This window comes from Urtica dioica, chromosome 8, assembly GCF_054948205.1.
Source record: "Urtica dioica subsp. dioica isolate 48M chromosome 8, U.dioica_male_clone48M_v1_H2, whole genome shotgun sequence".
Classification (NCBI taxonomy): Eukaryota; Viridiplantae; Streptophyta; class Magnoliopsida; order Rosales; family Urticaceae; genus Urtica; species Urtica dioica.
The window spans coordinates 5,828,041-5,848,289 of record NC_142763.1 but is presented as its reverse complement, the minus strand read 5'-3'; the positions used below and the strand labels follow the sequence as shown (position 1 = coordinate 5,848,289).

General features: G+C 36.4%; 4 protein-coding genes across 5 annotated transcripts; 3 read left to right on the top strand and 1 right to left on the bottom strand.

The window, feature by feature from the left end:
* Window positions 1–2,728: 2,728 nt before the first annotated feature.
* On the top strand, window positions 2,729–7,173 carry LOC149387585 (ubiquitin homeostasis protein lub1-like). Its single transcript, XM_089623473.1, has 12 exons — window positions 2,729–2,823; window positions 2,895–3,226; window positions 3,727–3,830; window positions 3,968–4,036; window positions 4,376–4,436; window positions 4,558–4,697; window positions 5,199–5,388; window positions 5,639–5,700; window positions 5,970–6,058; window positions 6,351–6,423; window positions 6,519–6,578; window positions 6,977–7,173. The coding sequence occupies exons 1-12, from the start codon at window positions 2,764–2,766 to the stop codon at window positions 7,156–7,158; spliced, it is 1,422 nt and encodes a 473-aa protein (XP_089479599.1). The 5' UTR covers window positions 2,729–2,763; the 3' UTR covers window positions 7,159–7,173.
* Window positions 7,174–7,892: 719 nt separating this feature from the next.
* Window positions 7,893–10,719, top strand: LOC149387584 (uncharacterized). 2 transcript variants are annotated; one of them, XM_089623472.1, is made up of 5 exons: window positions 7,893–8,472; window positions 8,550–8,903; window positions 9,018–9,167; window positions 9,330–10,111; window positions 10,236–10,719. In XM_089623472.1, exons 1-5 carry the CDS (start codon window positions 8,436–8,438, stop codon window positions 10,647–10,649), a joined length of 1,737 nt encoding a protein of 578 aa, XP_089479598.1. In that variant the 5' UTR covers window positions 7,893–8,435; the 3' UTR covers window positions 10,650–10,719. The 2 variants fall into 2 exon arrangements, with proteins under 2 accessions (XP_089479598.1, XP_089479597.1); XM_089623471.1 differs by having other exon boundaries at window positions 8,550–9,167.
* A 4,252-nt stretch (window positions 10,720–14,971) lies between these two features.
* On the top strand, window positions 14,972–17,693 carry LOC149387583 (uncharacterized). Its single transcript, XM_089622182.1, has 9 exons — window positions 14,972–14,992; window positions 15,442–15,607; window positions 15,793–15,870; window positions 16,028–16,164; window positions 16,279–16,355; window positions 16,601–16,670; window positions 16,822–16,887; window positions 17,001–17,143; window positions 17,404–17,693. Exons 1-8 carry the CDS (start codon window positions 14,972–14,974, stop codon window positions 17,133–17,135), a joined length of 750 nt encoding a protein of 249 aa, XP_089478308.1. The 3' UTR covers window positions 17,136–17,143; window positions 17,404–17,693.
* Window positions 17,581–18,732, bottom strand: LOC149387582 (transcription termination factor MTEF1, chloroplastic-like). The gene has a single exon (XM_089623474.1). It carries the CDS (start codon window positions 18,490–18,492, stop codon window positions 17,668–17,670), a length of 825 nt encoding a protein of 274 aa, XP_089479600.1. The 5' UTR covers window positions 18,493–18,732; the 3' UTR covers window positions 17,581–17,667.
* Between the last annotated feature and the right edge of the window lie 1,517 nt (window positions 18,733–20,249).

The following is a 20,249-nucleotide window of genomic DNA, read 5'->3' as shown; positions in this document are numbered from 1 at the left end:
GACAATGTATGTGAAAATCAGATAATTTAAAGCATCTACAAACAATTGAAATATGAAACTAGTGAATTGACTTGGTATTAAATTTGTAAGAGTATGTAGACAGATATTACTTCAGTCTTCAAATTTTTAACCACTAGTTTATGCTTTAGACTCCAGTACGTTTTTTACATAGCTGATCTCTTTTCATCTAACCTAGTTTGCATCTAACTTCTCTATTCGCATTGAGGAAACATAGACGTGTATTAAAAAAAGTGAAATTTGTTGTAATTAGTCAAGTTTGTCATTTTTATTGGGGAAATAGCCAAAGTTTCATTTTATTAAGCAAATAGCCCATATTTTCGGCTCAGACCATAACGTCATTGGTAAATTCGCGAATAAGTTAATTTAATTAACCTACTGGAGTGAGTTAGGTTAATTAATTAACTTATTGGTTGAATATTAGTTTAGATTCTGATTTTTTGTGAGTAAAGTTAATTTACTAAATGATTGAATTCGGAATTAGGTTAATTAATTGAATGTTTTGAATATCAATTGACTTAAGTTATGATTTTTTAAATTGTTTGTGAATTTCAAATCCTTCATGAGTCAGTTAATTAATTAACCTAACTCACTCCAGTAGGTTAATTTAATTAACCGATTCGCGAATTTACAAAGTGCCTCTCCTCAATCCCTTTCATCGACGCCGATTCCTCTTCCCCCGCCGATTTTCGAGTCAATCTGAGCAGTCGATTCTCCGAGCATCTCCGCCGCCGGAGCTCGACGGAATCGACGGCGTCTATGACGGATCTTGACGGCGTCTATGGCGGATCTCGTTGGCGATGTTAGGGATCAGCAACGAGGATGGACGACGACGCGGCGGCGTGAAATGGATCGGTGGCGATTGGCAGCGTGAAGTGGATCGGTGGCGTGAAATGGACGAAGATGAGAACGAGTTTAGGTTTAGGTTTTGAGAAAATTGAGTTTTGCTCTTATATATGAGGGTAATTTAGGTAGTGAAATATTAATTGAGTTATTCACTTAATTTATTCAAACTTAGACTATTCTCCTAATATATGTGAGTTGATTAGACTAGTATGTTCACTCTCCCTAAAAAAAGCATGTTTAGAATTTGTTTTGGAATATTTTTGGAATAAAGCAAGTTAGAATTCTTTTTCAAACCTGTAGATGTGAATGTCATTAGCTACAGAAATATGAATTCTTAGATATATGTTTGTGTTATTCATACTATAATTACCAGTATCACGCTGTGCGAATCACATCAAACCACGACATATTATGTCATTTGATAAGATATATGTCAACAAATCGTGTCAATAGTTGAGATAATGTCAACAAATCGTCAAATAAATTAAAATTTGTTGACATATATATCAACAGACCGTGTCGTTTATTGACAAATATGTCAACAAAGTATGTCATTTTTTTAATCATTCACAAACTGTATTTCTCAAAATTACTTTTTTTTTAATTACAAGAGTTTAAAATATCTTATACAATACAAGTCCGGTGAAAGCTTGCTACTCGGGCTTCGTGAAACATACAAATGAATATGATAAAACATGAAAATTATGTCAATAAATCGTGTCATTTGTTGACATATATGTCACCAAATTATGTTCTTTGTTGACATATATATATATATATATATATATATATATATATATATATATATATATATCAACAAATCGCCAAACAAGTTTAAATTTGTCAATGTCTATGAGATTCATAGAAAACAAATAGAGAAAAAAGAAGAAGATGGTAAAATTGTCCACAATATATTCTCTCTCTTGAATTTATTAATAATTGTCCAAATTATGATTTTGATTGATTATGAGATTTTTTTAGAAGATTCTTTGGGATTGTGCCATGAGAGAAATTATCATAGGGGGTAAATTTAAAAGAAAATAACCAAATTTGTCATTATATTGGGCTTTATTAATAGAAAACTTGTGGACCAAGCAAACCTTTTCTTCTTTGGGAAATTTGCGTCAATGTCACAAATTCGTCGGGTTTTTGCATTTGTGTCACAAAGTTGTCAAAATTTCATTTGTGTCACGTATTTACATTCGTGTCACATGTGCAAATTTCAAATTAGTCTCTCTCATCATTTAATCTTTTTTATTAGTTACTCTATGTCTTCTGAATTTTTACAATACCTCATTAAAAATCACTTTATTTTTCTCTAAAACTTTCTAAAATTTTTGCGTGTGACTTATTTGCAATTGGATTGCCAATTTGTGACATAAGATGCAAATACCACTTCTTCTTTTGGGTTTGGGACATTTCCTTAACTAGGACTAAATTAAGGGACATTTCTATTTTCCTATTTTTTTCAAAAATTTACCAAACTAGGACTAATAAAAAAAAATTCGTTTTTTCGATGGGATGAGCGGGAAAATAGAAAGAAAGAGAAAAAATAAGAGATTTTATTGGGGAAGATTATATGTTGGTAATTAGTATGATGATATAATAGGTAGATTTTTGTGTATCTCTCATTTGACTTTTGTTTGACCGGTCCTAGTTTGTTAAATTTTTGAAAAAAATAGGAAAATTGAATTTTGCCTTAATTTAGTCCTACTTTTGGCAATTTTCCTTTGGGTTTCCTTTTTTCTTTCTTCCATTTACATATCAGTCCCTGAAAAAGCCCATATTACACTTTAGACCATACCTGAGTCCACATTCATTCGTTTCTTTCACTTCTTCTTCTCCGTCTTCGTCTCTTCTTTCTTGAATAATTTTGTTGTTCTAAAAGCCTCTTCTCTCATGGACATCGATTTTACCGAATACCAGTTGCGCTGCCAGCTTCACGGCCACGAAGACGACGTGAGTCACTCTCTCTCTCTGCATTTGTATCAATTCTCACTAAACCTAATCGAGTGACCTAAAATCTCCAGGTTAGAGGAATCTGCGTCTGTGGCGATGTCGGAATCGCGACATCGTCGCGAGATCGGACGGTGCGGCTTTGGACGCCGGACGCCTCCGACGCGCGGCGCTACTCCGCCGCCAAGATCCTGCTTGGTCACACGAGTTTCGTTGGTCCGGTGGCTTGGATTTCGCCCACAGAGGATATGCCGGCCGGCGGGATCGTCTCCGGCGGAATGGACACGCTGGTCATTGTTTGGGACCTCAGGACCGGCGACCCGGTGCAGACGCTGAAGGGGCACCAGCTTCAGGTCACTGGCGTTGCTGTGGACGGCGGCGACATTGTGTCCTCGTCTGTTGATTGGTGAGTTTTCTGTTTGATTCCCGGCGTTTATGAAATATTTTTTATTACCTTGGTTCTTTTCATGCAAATTTGACATTTGGAGGACTGAAAGGGTAGTGGATTGGGAAGAAGAAACAGTAGTGTTTTGTATCATAGTGATATATTCTGATGATACGCTGCAGTGATGCATTGTGTTAAAGATTTGATTTGGGCATGAGAATCTTGGCTTCAAGTTGTTACGAGCTTTGGTAGATGAAGGAAAACTCGTTGTAGGCTTAGATTCTTTTATTAGTAAATATAACAATAGTATCTTATGCTTGTGAGTTTTTTGTTGGAGTCATTGCAAGCATACTGCTAGTCTGTCTTCTCAAAGTTCTCACTTCTTTAAGCCTGGAGAATGGCATTGCCTCATTTTTAAAATGGGCGAATCTGTTTTTGATTTTATATGTTTTTTTTTTTTTGGGGTGTTTCATTTGATTGGAATTCACAAACCTGTAATCTCTTTATTGTATTTGAAATAGTACTCTAAAACGGTGGAGAAAAGGTCAAGTTGTTGAATCCTGGGAAGGTCACAAATCACATATCCAAGCAGTTATCAAGTTACCTTCAGGCGAGCTTGCCTCAGGTAATTATCATATAATTAGTAGTTTTAAACTTTCAACAATGTATTGCTAATTTCTTTAAGGGTATAAGTTATAAGAACATCCATTGGAGTTGTTGAAGCTATACATCCTCGTCATTCTTATGTTACTTCAATTTTAGGTTCAAGCGATACAACTATTAACATTTGGAAAGGCAAGGCATGCACACGTACCTTGGCGGGGCATTCAGGTTTGGTTGTTTAATTTTAGTTTCGAACATTTCCGTGTAGTACATATATTAGGTTTAAACAAAATTTTATTGCTTGCTCGAATCCAAATAACCAATGAAAAAATGACAAAGTTAATATTGAAAGGCGACATTTGGATTTGGGCGATGGTAGGAATTGAATTCTGTTTCCGCTTGCATTTTAGTGTAAGACACCGAGCTCATCACTGATGTTTGACTCATTTTATGGAAATGCATTGATTAGATTACACTTTTTTGGCTCCCTCAATAAGTGTAAACCATATTTTACTCTGTTGTCTGAAATAAATTGTCATCTGAAAGTATACATGTATGTGGTTGCAGACACTGTCCGAGGATTGGCAGTGATGTCTGATATTGGAATTCTTTCAGCATCACATGATGGGTTAGAATTTCTTACTTTTCTCAGCTTTCGAACTTTTTCGTTTGGTGCGAAGTGCATCCCTAATGATGTTAATACAATGTTTTCATAACAACTCAAGCTTTATATGGTGACAATGATGCAGTTCCGTTAGGTTATGGGCTTTGACGGGTGAAGTATTATTGGAGATGGTTGGTCATACGTCCATTGTCTATTCAGTTGATTCACACGAGTCTGGCCTTATAGTCAGTGGTAGTGAAGATCGTTCTGCAAAGATATGGAAAGGTAAAAGCTTTCTATCTCAACCTCATAGTCATTTTGCACTGAAGGGATAGTTTCTAAATTTCTCTCCTGCTTCCAGTTTATGTGCTTATTTCTCACAGTTATATGATTTATCAAACGTATGCTATTTATTTTACGCCAAGACTTACAATTCTTTGGTTGTCATTGGAATAGAAAGCTTATGAAGACGTATAAGTTTGGATATGATGGATTTTATTTAGTTTTGTTTGGATGAAGCAGAGGCGAAAAGCATTGTGCTAACAGAAAAAAAAAAAAAAATTGTTTGGCTTTTAATCTTTTCTAGTCTCATCAATTTAAAATAGGCAGTGTATAACTTTTAGAGTGCCCGAGATATTCATTAATCATTAGTATAACTTTTGTCCATTTGGGTGCTCCGGTATCAGTTTTACTTCACAGGGCATTAGTTTTTGTCCAAATTTTTTAATGCTTGCAACATGAATTTCATTTTAGTTTATAACCTTGAGTTTTAATCAAATTATTCAGATGGGGTATGCGTTCAAAGCATAGAGCACCCCGGCTGTGTTTGGGATGCCAAATTCTTGGAAAATGGGGATATTGTGACAGCGTGTTCAGATGGTGTTGCACGTGTTTGGACAACGAATCATGATAAGATTGCTGATCCAGTAGATCTCGAGTCATATGCATCGCTGCTTTCTCAATACAAATTGAGCCGGTACGATTCAAAGCTTATCTACCAGTTTGAGTTATTAATCTACTAGCCTAATATTGTCTGAGATTTTTGTTTTGTCATATCAATCTACTGTCATGGCTTGCCTGCATTCTCTCTCAAACAAAATCCACGCCTCATAATTTTTTTCGTTGCCTTTCATTGAATATCAACTGCCCCCTCAAATAAGACTTCTCTTGTGCCTTTACTTCCTATTTTTTAGCTGTCTGGTTTTCACTTTGTGGCTTTTTTTCAGAAAGAAAGTTGGAGGACTAAAACTGGAAGATCTACCCGGACTCGATGCTTTGCAAATTCCAGGTAATACTGATAGTTTTAATTTTTCATTTTCTGGTAACATTGAGCTTAGAATGCTGTACTGATCAAAAGGATACTCATTGTAATTTTTAAGTGATAGTCTTAAGATTATAGATGAGGTTACGACTAACAATTTATGTTCATATAACTTCCAAAAGCAATTCAGGCTACCATAACTTAATGTAGCAGCGTGTGTTCATGGAGTCGTATTAACTTCATTGTTCTTGAACTCGTTGATTAGTATTCATGTGTTCAAACATTATGATATACAGGCTCCAGTGACGGTCAGACAAAAGTTGTGAGAGAAGGGGACAACGGTGTGGCATATGCTTGGAATTTGACAGAACATAAGTGGGATAAAGTAATTATTTTTTATCTTTTGCATTGTTTATATCAAGCGTTTTGTTATGCTCTTGTTTTCATGTGGCTCTGTAATCATCCATTTCTGTATTTTGCAAGTTTTCATTTGCTGGTTGCAACTGTTAGCATATTTGCTTGTACTTGTATCCACAAAAACTATATGCTGCTTTATTTTGGTTTGACTGGAAACATTTTAGAAAATGAACATATCACTTTTCTGCTTCAAGTTCTTCAAACAAGTTTCATTCATTTACTTTGTGTTATATCCGTGTCATTGACTTTGCGTTAACTAGATTGGAGAGATTGTTGATGGACCGGACAACAGCACAAAACGTCCTGTTCTTGATGGAATTGAATATGATTACGGTAAGCATCTTTATTTCTGAAATTTATAAAATCAGACACATTATCAATTATAAATCGATTTCAAAAAAGAGCTTAATCTTCTCTTTCTCTTTCAGTTTTTGATGTTGATATTGGAGATGGTGAGCCCATACGCAAGTTGCCTTACAATAGATCAGGTAACTACATGTTCTCTTCTCTTCTTCCATATTTTAGCCCTTGCCTTATAAACTCTTCATTTTTAGTTTAGTATCCATCATCCATTTACGTTTATATATTGGAGAATCTGAATTTTTAAGCTACCAGTGGGATGTTAGGATTCTGTGGTCTAAAGTGCACTGAATAATAAATTTTGCCGAACATATGAACATTTTGTGGGCTGTAGCATGTGGTCTGTCATTTAGCTTTATCGAGATATAAGTTTATAATCACAAGTTGTTTATAGGTGCTGAGTTTGTCTACAATTCGCATTAATTATATAATAAAAAATCTTGATTTATATTTTAGTACGGTGCAGTTACATTGGCCGCACAATCATATTTTGAGACAATGAGCAATAATCAAATTCATTGAACAGACACTCCGTACGACACTGCTGACAAATGGCTACTGAAGGAGAATTTACCTCTCGCCTACCGACAACAAATTGTGGAGTTCATCCTCCAAAATTCTGGACAACAACAAGAGTTCACTTTTGATCCATCTTTCAGTGATCCCTTCACTGGCTGCGAGTATTGTGTCATCGGGTCAATTGCGTGAACAACTTGAAGATACTTCACCTTTTGTCTTTTGTTGGTTAATGTGGTTGTGTTTTTCATTTTTCAGCCGGCGCTTATGTTCCTGGAGACCACTCCAACAAGTCCGGTTGTTAGGTCTTTTTTCGCTAGCTGATTTGCTTAATCTGTCATGTATGATTTACAAGCATGCAATCTCTCTGTCTAACTCTTTTACATCTAGCAGCCAGTGCTTCTGTACCAACTTTCAAGCATATTCCCAAGGTATGTTCAATGCATTTTCTGTATTAATCCTTTTACTAATTTGAATAATTGAAATTAATATTGTTATTTACAGTTACCACCGTAAAAAAAAAATTAGCCTAGTTCTACCTAGTTCAGACCAAAATGCAAAACCTGTGTAGACTGATTTGTTTCTTTGCTATTATTATTTATTAGTTGTAACAGACAATAATTTATCTAGAAAATTATATTCATCTAACGTTGTTTTTATTTCTACATCTTTCCAGAAAGGAATGCTTGTTTTCGACGTGGCTCCATTTGATGGAATTCTCAAGAAGATTACAGAATTTAATTTTGCTCTCCACTCTGATCAGGCAGGTTCTTAATGTAACTGAATATGGGTTCAATTATATTAGGTGGTTAGTTACAGTTTACCAGCATGATTGGGTGTTTATGCATCTCTTTCTTTTTCTGAAGTATGTCTTATAGAAGGGATTTTTTTGGCCCCATGCTTTGCACAGACTTTTTTTTTTTTTTTTTTTTTTTCCTTTTTTTCAAAAAATTGGCCAGATAAGCCTGACTAACGTGGTCTATTGTGTTTTAGCCAAGGTTTGGTTAATTGTTTGTAAATAGCCATTGCGCCCACATGACAAGACATAACTGTTTTTGTGTTACTTTTTTGCCCTTATTTATTATTTTTACTCAGCAATGGCGGCAGTTTTTAAAATTTTAAAAAAGGAACTGAATCGTGCAGCAGTTATTATTCCCGAAATTAAGTTGCTGATTATTTTAAATTTGGTTAACTGAATCGTGTAGCAGTTATTCCTCCCTGAAATATTTGGGTTTGGTTTGAGAAAATCCTGCGAGAAGTTATTGAGAATTAGCTATTATTTCTGGCGGATGTGGATTTCCTGCGAGAAGTATCTGTTTAGCATTTATAGACTTTATTTGGTTTATAAAGAGCGAAAATATTGCAGTCAAGTGACCGCTCATTTATTTTAAATTTTTAGAATACAAAGTTGCCTTAAACAGACCATATAACGTCCAGTTTTTTTCTTTTATCTATATTCGACGATAAGCATGGAGGGGGGATCTTCATTTTCGTTTCTGCAGTCTGGTAAACATGTTATCATTAAGCTATTTTTTTTTTGCGTTTACTGTAGTGTTTATTCTGTATTTATTTGTCTTGTTCAGTTAATTTATTCGAGCAACAATGCCATCAATCTATGACAGAGTTGGTGGCTAGTCGTAGTGAAGAATTGACTTCTCCAGAGATAGTATTGTACGATGAACCTGATTTGAAGAATTTTCCAATGAATTTTGAAATCGATGTTAATAATGTATTTAGAAGCAAAGAAGTTCTTCAAACGGCTATTGGAATGATCGCTGTTCGCAAAAATTTTGAATTCAAGGTGTTTAGATCAAGTAAAACTCGGTATTGTATTGGATGTGCGAAAGATACGTGTTCTTGGAAGTTGAATGCGTCGGTTTGCCAGAATTCTGGATTGTGGGTTATCAGGTTATTCGTTAAAGAACATACGTGCTATGGTCAGTCAATTATTCACAAGAATAAACATGCTTCTTCTGTACTTATTAGCAAGTGTGTTAAAGATGATTTTAGGGGTCCATTGGCAAATCAGATTACGCCATCTGGTGTTGCAGAAATAATGAGGTCGAGATTTAATGTGGAGGTTACATATTATAGAGCATGGAAGGGTCGTAAAGAGTCTTTGAGGGATCTTCGCGGTGATTTTGAAGAGTCATACAGTCATTTACCTCTAGTTGGAGGAATGATCAGGGAGAAAAACCCAGGTAGATACTCTGTTAGCTCTTGTTAATTAATTTCCAATGTTTATTACTTAATCAGTAATTGTAAATGTAGCTGTCATTTACAGTACATTAACTTCGAGTAATTATCATATGCATAAGTTACGTGTTATATACTGTTATTAATGAATCAAATTGGTATTTCAGGGTCATATACTGTTACTGAGAATGAATCTGATGGTACTTTTAAGTCATTTTTCCTTGCATTTGGCGCCTCGATTCATGGGTTTCAATATTGTCGCCATGTAATATCGGTGGATGGCACTTTTTTGAAAGGAAAATCTTATGGTACTTTGCTATTGGCTACGGCTCAAGATGATGAGAATCATTTATTTCCGTTAGCTTTTAGTATAGTGGATTCTGAAAATGACATATCTTGGCTTTGGTTTATGAATCACCTTCGAGTTGTGTATGGTGTTAGAAAAGATATGGTGTTTGTATCGGATAGGCACAAGTCAATTCAGAAGGCTGTTAACATGGTGTTTCCGGAAGCCAATTTTGCTATATGCATGCAGCATCTTTGGGGTAATGTGAAGCCAAAGTATGATAAAACTTATATCCAGCCTCTTTTTTATAGATGTGCTAAAGCTTATACTGTTAGAGAGTTCGAATATTGGCTCAATATACTCTCTAACAACAAAATAAAAATAAAAAAATATCTTCTCAAAGCCAATCCTGAGTTGTGGGCTCGGAGTAAATTCCCTGGAAGGAGGTTTAATGTCATGACCACAAACATATCTGAGTGTTTGAATGCCGTTCTAAGAGAAGCTAGAGGTTGGCCGGTTGCTTGTCTTGTCTTGAGTTATAGAAGTTTAATACAGAATTGGATTAACAAGAAGAGGGAGTTAATTCCAAAGATGCAGTCAGGTCTGACTGGTGAAGGTTTTAGGATGTTATATGAGTCGCTTGAAGCTGCCAGATCAATGAATGTAAGTATGCTCACAATCTGTTTTCTGTAAATTACATGTTTATTAACAAGCCATTTACGGTCCTTTCTTTAGTATTTTCTGTAATCACATTTCATTAACAACCCATTTACACTACATATTACAGGTTAATGCCATTAACGACAATGAGTTTGAAGTTGTTGACGGGGCTATACGGCGTGTTAATGTTTATCTGAAGACCTGCACATGTTGTTATTGGCAACTTGAAGATTTTCCGTGCTCTCATGCGTGTGCTTCCTTATATCGTAAAAATTTACGACCCATCGATTTTGTTCCATGTTACTATACCCAAGAATATTTTGCAGCGACATATGAGAAAGATGTGTTTCCAATTTCTCATGAAGGTGACTGGGAGATTCCCATTGATGCTCCAATTATCAAGCCTCCTATACAAAAACGTCAAGCTGGGCGTCCGAAAGAGAAGAGGTATCGTTCGAAGCATGAAAGAGTTCATCCATTTAAGCATCGTTGCGGCAAATGTGGACAGATTGGTCATAACAAAAGGGGTTGCCATATTTAGTGTATGTAGTTGTATTTCCTTTGGATTATGTGTATATTTGAATGTTGTGCTAGTAATTACACTAGCTAGAAATTAGGGTGTGTATGGTTTTTTTTTTAATTTTAGTCAGTAACTGATGTTTAGTTCTTTTTAATCATGCAACTGTTATATTCAGACCATGAGTACTTGTGTCAGCAACATATTATTATGGCTGTAAATTGTTATCAATTAACGCTATGACTTTGTAAATTGTAAACAATATATTTTGTCCATATAACTGTTAAATTAGAATTTTTTTCAAATTCGTTGTTATGCTTGGTAAACTGCCAGTTTATAATACTTACATCCTATTTACTTTACAGTTATTAGTTGAAACGTGAGATGATGATTATATTATAAAATGCTGAAACTTAACACAAAAGTTGTCATTAACCATAAGCTTCAACTTGCTTATCAATTAACGTACTGACTTTGTTAATTCGTAAAAAATTTATTAAGTCATTATAACTGTGAAATTAGTACTACTTTTAATGTCATTGTCATGCCATGTTAAGCGCCTATTTACAATATAACATCCTATTTACTTAACAGTCTACGTTGAAACGTGATATGACGGGATTATATGGTAACTTGATGTAAACATTAACAAAAAATGTAATCTTTAACCATAAGTTGTTTCAAGTTGATTACACTACTGAAGCACACAAAATACATCCCAAAATACTGTAAGTGCATTTGCTATGAAATTTAAACAGTTAATAAACTATACTCCTAAGTCAAAAGATGGTTGACTAGGGGGATCATCATTGGTATTTTCTGTGATGGGATCAATGTTGTCTTCAACTGATTTCTCGTCTGCGTTCCTTTTCTTTTTGGTCTCGATGATGTATGGAGATGTTGTAAAGACTGATTTCCTACATGTTCTTTTTGGTCTTGTAGGTACTTGCTGTTGTAGTTGGACTTTTGGTGAAGTCTTTTTGGATTGAGGTTGAGCAATGGTTTCCTGTGAAATAGCGGAAATTTAGCAATTGCATTTCATCAAAAAAGTACAATTATTGTTTCTTATATACCTTAGACTGGTTAGGCACAAATCTTGGCTGATTGGGGAATGATTGGCTAGGCAATTCGCTCTTTACTGCAGGTCTCAGTACTGGTTGGCCGTTTTTTCTCAAGCGTTTGTAGACGCGACCAGGGACAGCATTAGGCTGAGGATCCTTCTCTTGAACAACCTGTGGACGCTGTTCAAATTCGCAGTTGTTAGGTAAGCTACTCAACACATCATTAACGGTAAATACCCAATCAGCTTGCAGCTTCTGCATGTCGTCCTGTGATAAGTTAATGTTAGTTTACATGTTATCCCTTGTTTCATTACATTTTCAACACTTACTGGACTGTAATGAGTTGCTCTATCTCCAAGTAGCGGTGAAATATCCTGCGAAGAATAAATGCGAGTTACGGGATGTTTTCCATTTTGTTAATTCAATTTATTGGACTGTACCATGGAAATTGAATCTGAGCTAGTTGTTTCCACGTTTCCTGGCTTTCTTCTTAGCATCTGCATATAAGCAACACATTTTATTAGTTTCCGGTGTTAATGAACTTTGCTGTTAATTACATTTTACCATGTTTGTTTGGGTTACTTGGGTATGTGGCCTTGCTGCCATATGTTCTACCTGAACCTGTAAATGGATGTTTATGTAACATTGTAATGTAATATATAATTATGTGATATGTATACCTCTTTTTTTCTTGGGACTTGCACATGGGTTGTCTCTTTAACTTGGGGTGTTGTATCTTCAGGTGTTGTTATATCAGGGATTGGTGATCTTTCCTATTATACACGTGGTCCAAAATAATTAACAAATATACAAGATATATATTTTAAGAACTTTAAGCCTGCAAATGCTTACATGTATGTTTTCATTAGATTGATGTTGTTCCTTGGTTTGGTCAGTTGGTGTTGAACCTTCTGATACCTGTAAATGGATTGTTAGGTGATTTTCTATTTCCAACCTATTAACATACCTTACCTTTCTGCGTTGCTCAGGATTTGATGTTGCATTGTCATTGTCCTTCTGGATGTACGCCTGGAATACCTCCAGCAGTGTGTCGTATTTGTTATGAGCCTCGTCCACTCGTTGGTTTAGGATTTCTATTGATTGGAGAGCTTGATCTAATTTAAGTTGCAGGTCATCTTGTGAATGGCTTGGCATTTCAGATTGATAGTGTGTTGAACTGCTTGCAATGCCTTTTCCTTTGTCAACTGGATTAGGTTGTGTTTCTGGACAGACAGCTTCTACGCGCTCTATATAGCCTTCTGATATTTCTTCCTCTGTAGCGTCTAGTGGCAGAATACGAACCTAGAACAATAAACAGTTATTTACAAAATCAATTTCTATTTACATTTTTATACAAGTAGTTATTTACCTAGTCATTGTTGATTATATTCTTCTGGAGTTCCTCATATTCCGGGCTGAAGTTAAAATTCCATTTTAGTATTCGTGGTATGCATAACCCGTTTGTTTTCGATGTGTATCCATAGTATTCGAAATCTGGGATGACTTCATATGCCCATGCTATTAACGGATGTAAGAACCCATCGATATTGAAACCAGTTCTTTCGGCTGCGTAGTTCTTTGATCTCTTTAAGGATCTGCACAATGCGTTGTAGCTAAGTGTTCCCCACGGATAAGTTTTGAACAAGTCAGAGTTGATGGCCATTTTTAAATGGTCATCTAGAATTTTTGCTTGTCGATCACGAGGCAGTATCATGGTCTCCAAGATTGCCAAATTGACAAGTGCCACCTTTTCCTCGTCGTTGCCACCAAATTTGCTTTGAAGTATTCCAAGCAGGTAAGGAGCTCGTTGTGTTCCTGCCACTTTGAAATATTCATCTTTTAGAGGATTGTCCGACTGAAGCTGATTGTGAATACGTGGTACATTATCACAATTTAGTCCTGTAAATTGGATGCATTAAATATGTTAATAACTGTATAACAAATTATATTTATTTTGATACAAATTAATAGGATTGAAATAGAAGCAAACCTGAAATAATTTCGAAGTCGTAGGTATTGAATACCAATTTATTTCCGCCAATGTTAAAATGTAGCTCGTCATCCTTCCCAGATTCCACCTGACTTAGCACAAGTAAATGGGCTAGTTTCTTCGGGTACACATCTCCTTTAAGATGTTGAAAATGAGAAAATGGCCCTTGATTGAATAAATCTCGTTGTTGCTCAGTGTTGAGTAACGACATCAAGTTGTTAATGACATTGAAGGACGAGTGGACTATTATACGTTGTTTCAAGTCCCAATTTTTTCGTTCAATGATCTGTTCACCAATCTACAAAGCAATTTAATTTGTTAGTGTTATATTTTAATCTTAGTAATAGCAAGTGCAGAACTATTAAAATTCCAGACTATTAACAGATACTGTTAATGGATTCAGATATTCACCTACATAAACATTTCTTATTACATATGTTGTTAGCTGGTACCCCACCATATATTTACACTTATTTTCAAAACTAGTTTTCTAAATTAACAACATATTTACAGATAATCATTAACATAACATCTCTTGTTTATTAACGTAGTTCAACTGTACATAGGCGCAGCGTTTTAGTTAAAAGACAAACAGCAATGTAAAGAACCACAATTAGAACATGGGTTTTGTTAGAACATACCTATGGCTCCTTTAATTTACGACGTGATGTCTTGATTTCTTTTTCATATTTCTCAGCCGCGTTTGGCTTCGTCTTTGCTGGAGATTTTTTCGTCATTTTCGTAAATCTGTTCATCAAACATGATTAACCATCAAAACATTTACCTGTAAATTTGAATGTAGAATTTAAACTGTCTACATCGCACAATTTTTCATTTCAGATTTTATAAACTGATTCTGGAAAAAATTTAAAATTTAAAGATATATTCTATATGTCGGGATTTCATTAATCAGATAACATGCAAGCTTATTTACTAATACAGGTGTTTTGATTTAGATTCTCACCGTTAAATTATTAACTTTTTATTTTATCATAGTTCTGGGTTCTCATTTTATTCATTAATCGGTCATCGAAGTCCGATAACAGTTAGGGTTTGGTTCGAAAAAGCAAATATGTAAAGAATAGTTTGGTTATTACCTTACTCGCCGTCGATTTGATGATTTGAACGTCTCTTATGGTAAGGAATCTTTAGTTTCGGTGAGGAAGAAGGTTTGGCTGTGTAGATTCAGAGGTCGCGTGTCTTTTGAGTTTCAATTTGGGGATTTCTTGTTCTGTATTCGGTTGTATCAGACCGAAGATATCGTGTATCTTTGGTATTAAATGTAAAGCGTAATGATGGCCTCGATAACCGCAGAAGTTATCATACGTAATATAGCGTTCATTAATTAATTCGCATGATGTATGCGCGGGAACGGTTTACAGGGTATTTTGGTACTTTTTTACGTGTTAATAAATTGGGTTGGCCATTAACCCAAAATTAACAGAAGGTTGGCCAAATCCAATATTGTATAATTATAGGAGGCTATTTAGCTATATAACCCTTTTAAATTTAGAGGTGTTCTCTGTTTTATATTTATCCCTTGTTTTCATCTGCAACGGGTTAGCTATGTAGACTATCCTTCACCTTATATTTTGCATAGGAAAAAAATGGTATCTAGGCCAGTGGATTTCTTTAAAAGTAAGATGGGGATTTAACTAGACCTCAAGATGCTCATAGAAATATTGTAATTTTTTCTTCTTTCAAATCTGTTGTACTTTATATCATTCCATAGGTTCTGATAAAAGATTGGATTTTTTTTTTGCAGGAAAACAAGCACTTGGCTCTATCAGAGCTTGAGCTTTCCAGATTGACCTCTTTAATAAAAGTTTTGAAGGACACGTCACATTATCATTCTAGCAAAATAGCAGATACTGATGTTGCAATGTTGGTGAGACTGATAAAGTCATGGCCACTTGCGATGATATTTCCAGGTTGGAGCTAGACCTCTCAGGATTTTTTTATGTAGAAACTAATTTTTAACATCTGTTAAAAAATCTGAGTTCAAATGTAGTTGAAAGCACGTGAAAAAATTAAAAGCAAATTATCCAGTATTTCGATTTCTAACTCGACCATTCAAGAAGTTACATTTATGGCTCGTGTGGTCTTCTATTTGCAGTAATCGATACTCTCAGGATTGCTGTCCTTCATCCGGAAGGAGCTACTCTTCTTCTTCAGCATGCTAAGGATACAAATGGTACTGCTATTAGAAATACCCATGCCTTAATTTTTCCATTGAAAGTTTTTTCCGTGGTAAATTTTCTCCGACGCTTTACTCCGTTCTACAAATATATAACAAAAAAAAAATGATATCTGTAATTTGTTATCGTTGACTTTCTGCGTCTTTTGTTTAGATGTGTTACTCGATATCGTAAGAAAGGTGGCCGAAAACATTTCAGTACCAGCAATCCTCCTGACAAGCATTCGTCTTGTTACAAATTTGTTCAAGAGTTCTTGCTATCTTCACTGGTTGCAAAGACATCGTGGTGAGGTAAAAAAAATGAGAGTTTGCTAAACTTTCTTACAGGAGGATTTCCAGTTATCTACATTCCCACGATTACCCAATATCCCTGTATAAGGAATTCTTCAACTTTTGATATTGCAGGTTCTTAATGCTTTCTCTGGTTGTCTTTCGTCTACAAATAAGCATGTACAGTTAGCTGGTTCAACCTGTCTATTGAAGTAAGTATAAAATACCATTGCATAAAATCACAAGGATCAAATAGGGGTTTGATTCCATAATCTTTACACGCCTTTTTTCAATGATTTTATTCATTTATTTATTTGGGTGCACTTTTCTCTAGCCATCTCTTTGATTTATTGATTTATTTATTTTCTGAGTCGGTTATTTCTGATGAAACGAAAGGGTTTTATGCATTTTGTTCTTCCTCTTTTTATGATTGGAGCCGTGTTTCGTAATGTGCCAGCTATGCGGTGCTGTTGATTGAAAAGAAGGATGAAGAAGGTCAGTCTCAGGTTCTTTCTGCTGCTATCGAGGTATGATTCACTCTTTCAAAATATTTTGTGTTGAAAACAGAACTTCATTTTTCCATAATGTTGAGCTTGAATTTATTTGTGCTACATTTGCAATTACAGTTTTTTTGGACTTGGTTTAAATATTATAACTTGATAATATATCGTTCAGCAGCTTGCCGAGCAGGAAAATCTAGAAGTTGATTCCAAATTCCGTGCTTTGGTTGCAATCGGATCACTGGTATGTTTCTCACCACATGTATAATTATCACATGTTAGTCAATCGGTGCCGAACAAGCTCGGCGTGTTTGTTTTCTCTTATCTTATTTATTTGTATATTTGTTTTTGAAACAGATGCTGAACGGTCTAGTCAAAAGACTAGCTTTGGACTTTGATGTGCAAAGCATAGCTAAAGCAGCAAAAGCTTCTAAAGATACCAAAGTCGCTGAAGTCGGAACTGATATCGAGCTCGTAATCAAAACAAACTGAATGTTGCGGTAACTTATTTTCCTTCTCATTTATTTTTTTACAATATGTTATTTCCCAATTGGCTAAGCTTTTTGTGTAGCGAGACAGATTGATTCTAAACCCCCAAATCAACCGCAAGTTGAATGAAGCATTCCGTGCAATTACACTCTAATTAACCCCATGACCCTGTTTTCCAGTTAGAAAACTACCATTAGATGTTCTGAGATATATTTGTGACCGTTTGGAGATAGCTTTTTTATGTAGTTTTTGTAATCTTGTTCTCTTACAGATTTTTGTGCAAAACACAAGAGATCGAAGGGATTGAGCAAGACGATGAAAGACAAATCTGCCCCAAGCATGGAAACTTGTTTTTAAATTCCCAAATTCACCGATGATCAGTTTAAGAGCCTGCCATGAATTTTATGAAAAGGCAGTTTATCTTGTTGTATACTTTTTCTCGGAGCAGACGGTAACAAACTGATGTTTTTTTTTATTTTGTAATACACTATCCATATTCAATTTAAAAAAAGAAATAGGTTACGGTAATTATTGGTTATTTCCATTTGGCATAGAACTTTTGGTCACCCCATATCAGCATTCGATTGAGAGGAATCTTGACATTCCTCTTCTTGAGATGCTCGTGCCTGGGCGCGATTCTCTTGCCCAAGCTGAACCCAAAGTACTGCGGAAACTTGAGCAGCTCCTCCGACCCTCTCTCCATCTCCCACACCAAGTAGTCATACTTGGGCCGCAAGATTCCCTCGACGCTGTACCCGAATATCGCCGGAAACCTAGCGCAGGCCCGCTCGGCCTCCTCCCCCGAGAGCCCCGCCTCGTCCCTCAGGAACCGGAGCTTCCTCTCGAGCTTGTCGACCCGTGTGTTGAGAAGGTGCGCGTTCAGGCTCATGGGCGACCCGAGCCCCGCCATCCCGACCCGCCGGAGCAGCTCCAGGCTCGGCCGGAGGCAGTACTCGACGTCGGAGAATATCAGCGCCGGGCACCGCAAAATCATTTGCCGGGAATCCTCCGGCGAGGCGGTGGCGACCTCGTCCGCCAGGAAGGCGAGGACGGCGTCCACGGTGGGCCCGCCGGAGGGACGGAAAAGGTCGGGGGCGTGGGCGGCGAGGCGGGGGATGTCGCGGTCGGAGAAACCGCTCGACTTGAGGGAATCAACAGCGGCGAGGATTCCGGCGACGGCGTCGGAGGTGGGGAGGTTTCTGGGGTCGATGTCGGGGCGGATTATGCCGACGGTTTTGAGGTAGCGGATGTTTTCGCGGTGGGAGGTCTGGAACTTGATGAAGTGAGACGGAGAGGAAATCGGGTTGTGAAACGCCGGGGAAGAGAAGTGGTCAAGCGATGAAGAAGACGAGACCATCATTTTTTTCAAAAAAATTCACTATGGATATGTGGTCTTAGTTGAAAGGTGGTTGTTTTTCGCGTGGGTCTTTGAGAGTGGATAAGGGATATCTCTCTCTCTCTCTCTCTCTCTCTCTCTCTCTCTCTCTCTCTCTCTCTCTCTCGCATGGAAGCATTTAGTCCGGGGAAGATATAGGCTGTCTAGTTCTATAACTTCTATTAGACATATTTGCTAAATAGTCCAAAGGTCAAGAAGGGAAGACTAGATAAGTACGTTTTGCATGCCTTTCCATTAATATATAGATTTTATTTTTATTTATACTCGCGTAATTTATCTTTCGTTGCGACCTGTATGAATTTATTTATATTAAAATAAAACAAATATAGGAAAAGTACGTATTGGCATTGTATATGATGATATGGTAAAAATGATAGGATTGGGAGAGTAATAATGGAGGCAAAAATACTGCCTCTTATATTAATTTCTCTGTAGCCCCCTATTTCCGGGCCTTACACGTCTCTCGGGTGTTTTTGAGAGAAGATGGAGGATTGATATTTTTCTTGTTGTTGTTGTTGCTGCATAGAAGCATGTATTGTAGTACAGGGGCTGTGAACCTTAAGCGGTGATCATCGGGTTGATAGAAGAAATGAAAATAATTCAATAGAATTTCTCCTATGAAATCGAAAACGTGCAAATAATAAAAAATAAAGTCAAACACAACCGATCTTTGGCTGCGTTAGTTCATTCATTGAGTCATTCGTTGTATCTACATTCTTGAAATTTTAACAGTTCAACTTTGTTCAAGACAAGGTTACACTAATGGTACTACTACTACTACTTACGTTCTATATCAACAAAATGAGCGAAGAGAAGATTGGTCTCTCACACAGATCAATCCCCCAAACGACTCATATACAACTACAATTAACTAACACAAACACAACCGATCTTTGGCTGCGTTAGTTCAATATTCATTGAGTCAAAACAAATCTAACCGGGTCGTGGATGAATAGTGGGGGCCGTGTATATTCATCATGTTGGACTTGGTGGCGGAGTTATAGAAAAAAAACGCTGTCTGTGCGTGCGGCCTTCTTCAGCTTATGAACAATTACGTGGTGGTATTTATTTAATCATCATATACTTTAATTTTTTAATACTTCAGCTTATTAAAATGAAATAAAAAGAATACTTCATTGATATTGATCAAGAAATGAATGATATATAAGCACATCCCAACTAGGTTGACACCCACTCAACTCTCATCATTTAACATTCAGTTTGTATTTACAATTACCACCATATATCCAATGGACACTACTACAAATACAGTTTTCCGGTACGGTTGACTTTTGGGTGCGACTATTCGCACCTAAAAGTCGCACCAAAAAGACTTTCAGGTGCGAATAGTCGGACCCAAAAATCAATTAAGCGCTGGAAAATTTTCGGGAAATTTTTTGAATTTGGGTGCGACTAGTCGCACCCAATAGTGTGGTACTACTATTGGGTGCGACTTAGTCGCACCCAATACTGTCTCCAAAGTTATAGGTGCGACTAAGTTGCACCTAAATGTCCTAAAAAAATTTCGGCGGCCAAAACTTCCCCCTTTTTTTACAAAATGTCATTGGGTGCGACTTTGTCGCACCCGAAACCACTGACACAGGTCATTGGGTGCGACTTAGTCGCACCCAAAGGTGTCATTGGGTGCGACAAAGTCGCACCCAAATTTAAAAGTCTTTATATATAAAGCATGCTCGATGGGTTTTCATTCAAACACACAA